This window comes from Salvelinus alpinus, chromosome 13 (assembly GCF_045679555.1).
Source record: "Salvelinus alpinus chromosome 13, SLU_Salpinus.1, whole genome shotgun sequence".
Classification (NCBI taxonomy): domain Eukaryota; kingdom Metazoa; phylum Chordata; class Actinopteri; order Salmoniformes; family Salmonidae; genus Salvelinus; species Salvelinus alpinus.
The window spans coordinates 8542612-8547104 of NC_092098.1; the positions used below are offsets into that span (position 1 = coordinate 8542612).

The 4493-nt window shown below is 43.9% G+C and overlaps 1 protein-coding gene across 3 annotated transcripts; it reads left to right on the forward strand.

The window, feature by feature from the left end:
* The first annotated feature begins 866 nt into the window (after positions 1 to 866).
* Positions 867 to 4378, forward strand: LOC139536941 (immunoglobulin superfamily member 11). Of its 3 annotated transcripts, XM_071337681.1 has the most exons (7): positions 867 to 995; positions 1663 to 1728; positions 2558 to 2712; positions 2819 to 3017; positions 3192 to 3347; positions 3632 to 3754; positions 3941 to 4378. In XM_071337681.1, the coding sequence occupies exons 2-7, from the start codon at positions 1665 to 1667 to the stop codon at positions 4135 to 4137; spliced, it is 894 nt and encodes a 297-aa protein (XP_071193782.1). In that variant the 5' UTR covers positions 867 to 995; positions 1663 to 1664; the 3' UTR covers positions 4138 to 4378. The 3 variants fall into 3 exon arrangements, with proteins under 3 accessions (XP_071193782.1, XP_071193783.1, XP_071193781.1); XM_071337682.1 differs by lacking the exon at positions 867 to 995 and having other exon boundaries at positions 1584 to 1728; positions 3644 to 3754; XM_071337680.1 differs by lacking the exon at positions 867 to 995 and having other exon boundaries at positions 1588 to 1728.
* Positions 4379 to 4493: the final 115 nt, after the last annotated feature.

Here is a 4493-nt window from a genome sequence, read left to right on the forward strand (position 1 = left end):
CATATAACAACGTATGCTATGTGTTACAGCACTACTTTTGGTGTCCCCCTCAGGAATTGCTCTTGAGAAAATTTAATGTAATTGTCCCCTCCAAGGTTGATATCAGATTTTCGCCCCTGATTATACAACCTTCCGACTTACCGAACTTCATTGTTAAAGTATAAAAACATGAGATACCAGACCCGTTCACAGGGTTGGTTAAGCCTTGAGATTCCTCGGGTCTCCACCGAACTAGGTAAATCCGCTTTGAGTTTTAACGCTCAACATTTTTGGAATCACTTACAAAATTCATTACATTTGGATACCCTGGTGCTTCTAGGGCAGTTGCAAACCCTGATGATAAATGAGTTCACCAAGGTGTGCAATTGTTTTAAATTGACTTTCATAATTTTGTTAATGATGCCTGTGATGTTCTAATGTAATGTACTCGTTGTTGTATCTTGTATTTTCATTTTATTTATTTTATGTCCTCAGGGCACCATTGAAAATGAGACACTGGTCTCAATTGGGCTTCCCTAATGAAATTAAAATGAACGGATGTTTTGGAATATTGGCATTATGTACAGGCTTCCTTCTTTTCACTCTGTCAATTAGGTTAGTATTGTGGAGTAACTACAATGTTGTTGATCTATCCTCAGTTTTCACCCATCACAGCCATTAAACTCTGTAACTGTTTTAAAGTCACCATTGTCCTCATGTTGAAATCCCTGAGCAGTTTCCTTCCTCTCCGGCAACTGAGTTAGGAAGGACACATGTATCTTTGTAGTGACTGGGCGTATTGATACACCATCCAAAGTGTAATTAATAACTTCACCATGTTCAAAGGGATATTCAATGTCTGCTTTTTTGTATTTTTACCTACCAGTAATGTAGGTGCCCTTCTTTCCGAGGCGTTGGAGAACCTCCCTGGTCTTTGTGGTTGAATCTGTGTTTGAGAGTCACTGCTCGACTGAAGGACCTTACAGATAATTGTATGTGTGGAGTACAGAGATGAGGTAGTCATACATTTTTTTAAACACTATTATTGTTTTTATGTCACTATGACTTTTTAAGTAACATTTTACTGAGTCAAAACATTTATTTTTTATTAATTTGTAATTAAAAACAAAATGGAATTCCTCTGACATTGGTGGGTGTTGTGTGTAGTCAAGAGACAAAACAAATCGCAATTTGATCATTGTTAAATTCAGGCTGTAACACACAAAATGTGGAAAAAGTCAACGGGTGTGAATACTTTCTGAAGGCAATACATGTATTTGGTCTTCTACGTCATTGCGGTTCTGTGTGACTCGGTTGGAAGAGCATGATGTTAGCATTGCTAGGCTTGTGGCTTCAATTCCCAGGGCCACCCAAATGTAAAATGTATGCCCATGACGAAGTTGCTTTTGATAAAAGTATCTGCTAAATGGCATATGTGCTACTTCTCTCGACTGAAAATGGTAGCCTAAGGAATTGTGGTTGTAAATATGTTTTTAGACACATTTTTGTTTGTGTATGTGTGTGTGTGAGAGAAAGAGAGCGAGCGAGATGGGGGGGGTTCGCTCAATAGATGAATTATGTTTGCCCAGTCAATGCCTCCGCATTTGAAATGAGCAGAAGGGTGGGCTACTGACACTGCTGTTATGTGATGGACAGAGAGTAGGCAACATTTCTTCTTCTTAGATATGGGCTGCGCTGGAGGGTGGCTGCTCCAGGCTGTGTGTCTGCTGTCTACCCTTCTGGAGTATGGTGAGTTGAGCAAAATATAGATAATATACCTCATTATAGGGGGATTTTTTTGTTTACCAGTTGCCTGTCTGCCAAAAAGATTGCAGTGTATGCTATCATCTCAGCAGCATATGATTTTGCTGTGGAGATGATCCATTATCATTTGAAACTACGGATTTTAAACGTTTTATTATGATTACATCATGGTAATAATTGTGTTTTTCCCCCAAAAACGTATGGTATCTAATTGACAAGAACGAACTCTTGGTTATATAAAAAAAACTGAAATAGAAGATATAGCCTGCCTCTGAAGATGGGAGGTATTTGATATGGCTGAGTTAGACAAATCTAAATGTATTAAAAAAATATATATATCATTAGGGGTTTTCACTGCATAGAGAATATGGCTCTATTGTTCTCTCTCTCCCTCTCAGTGATGAGTCGTGTTTGGCTGCTTGGCCTGAGCTGTCAGCTGTAATTAGTTCCCAATGTCCATGCTAGTTTCCCACACACATACAAAGGGCCCGGGGATGCCTCAGTAGTGGGGAAGGACGCATTATTACAGTAATGAGAGCAGGGGAGGGAGGGAGGCCCAGGCCAGGGTCAGGAGCATGCATGGGACAAACCATTTTATGATAGAAACACAAGGAATGGTATTTGTGTCATTAGTTTGTTCTTATTTCATTGCTACACCACCAAACCCAATAAGTACTAATGTGTGCCGTTCATGCTGCTGTATTACCTTGTATTCACCATAGGATACCTCTTATATGTGAGAGGAATTTGAATAGTGGAATGTGCCTGCCTTGCCCATTGATAGGTGTTGCCCTATGCTCCATCCCCTGTGCAGGTGCAGTGAGGGTAACCATGAGACACTCCAATCTGGAGGTGGTTCAGGGGGACTCTGTGACCCTGCCCTGCTCCTTCTTCACCATGAGTCCCCTGTCCAGACTCAACATCATCTGGACCCTGGCACCCTTCTCTGACCCAGACTTCCCCACACAGGTCTAGTTTGTATCCCCATTAGTAGATACGGTGATGGTGTTGAAACGTACTGCTTGGCACGTCAGAAAGGTCTCAGTATGCCGATTTGTCTGTCCCCGTCCCTCAGGTGATAGTGTTTGACCATGGCCAGGTGATCGAGAACCCCTCCCTGACAGGCAGGGTGGGTTTCCTAGGCATCCCCTGGAGTGCTGACATCATCCTCAACAACACACGCATCTCAGATGCTGGCACCTACCGCTGCATGGTGAGCAACCCCCCAGAGACTGGAGACCCTGGTATAGGGGAACTGGCCTTTAACGTCCTGGGTAGGTGGTTCACATACCAAATCACTATAACCATGTCGTATTACTCCCTGAATGCAATTCTCAACGATAACCGTATCTCACTCGGTGTGTGATTTAACATCGAGTCAGCCTGCTGTACATTGAGTTCTGAGTTACTTTGACAATCTGTACCCGATATGTGTGTTGTTCTTTCAGCACCCCCCTCGCTGCCCCTGTGCCTGTGGGATGGGGTCACTGATACGGGGGGGAGCGTTGCCCTGTCCTGCATGGTGGCTGAGGGGGTGCCCACTCCCGAGATGCGGTGGGATAAATTGGAACCAGAGAAAATCTCACTACCCATCAACATGGACGGTAAGAGCAGCCTTTAACTAACCCATGACTAGAGCCTGAGAGACATTAACAACATGCTGCAGGTGCGGTGGAGCTTGTCTAAGGGTAACCTCGTTCCCAGACTTAATTGCTACCACATAGAGAGCCGTCTGGTGGACGATCTTTTCAGCTACTGCACAGTAATCAGAAAAAGTGTGTCATTCACACCATTGCGATGGGTTTAATTCTATTTCAGGACTAAAAACAGTATAGTTGTAAAATGCAAACTAATGTTTGTGTCCTGTAACTTCTGTTCTCCATGTCAGGGGACCTATCAGGCTCTGTCCAGATAGTCAACATCTCGTCCCAGAACTCTGGGCTGTACCGCTGCTCCGTCACCAACCTCCTGGGGACCCAGAACTGTTACGTCAACCTGTCCATCTACAGCCGTGAGTCCCTCCCTGGTCCACATGGTCTTCAGTTCTCCCTCACTCTACCCCCCCCCCAATACTTGTCAGTCATATCATACACATTCATAAGGGTTTTGAAACGTTGATGAAACGGGTCGGAGTTACTTTAACTGCGTTGGAAGTGCTGTGTGTTTAGAATCTGAGTACCGCGCTCCCTCTTGGCAGCTCCAGCCAGCTCCCCGGGGATCCTCCAGGGGGTGTTGTTGACCCTGTCCATGGCCCTGGTGCTGCTGGCCCTGCTGGTGCTAGTACTGTGGCTCCATCGCTCTGGCCAGAAGAGGAAGTGGACGGAGGGGAAGGAAGAGGAGTGTTATAACGAGATAAGGTACACTCCCTCTCTGATCAAACGCTCCTTTGTTTGATCCCTCAATCCAAGGAAGACAAACACCCGGATGCATTCTACAAAAAAAAAAAAAGATTCAACTCACACTGTACAACTCATTCAATTGAACATTTGTTTCATAAAATGTGTTAGGAATGAGCGTGCATTCCATTGGGGAATGAAGAGAGTTACCTCACCGTGCCCTGCAGATAGACATTGGTTCCCACATAGAGTACTTGATAAACTGTAACATTTGTTGCTAATAAAATGTTTGACTGGAATGTGCTCGGATTTCTGTTCAAGACAGGTGTTCTGCTGTTCTGAATCAATATTTAAATGATGATAACATTGCCCGACAAAGGCTGATAGAGAAAAGAAGACAGGGGAAAGGTCAAA

Coding starts and splice junctions, on each gene's coding strand:
- LOC139536941 (XM_071337681.1), top strand. CDS start 1,665: ATGGGCTGCGCTGGAGGGTGGCTGCTCCAGGCTGTGTGTCTGCTGTCT. Junction 2,713..2,818: donor ACCCAGACTTCCCCACACAG/GTCTAGTTTGTA, acceptor CCCGTCCCTCAG/GTGATAGTGTTTGACCATGG. Junction 3,755..3,940: donor CAACCTGTCCATCTACAGCC/GTGAGTCCCTCC, acceptor CCCTCTTGGCAG/CTCCAGCCAGCTCCCCGGGG.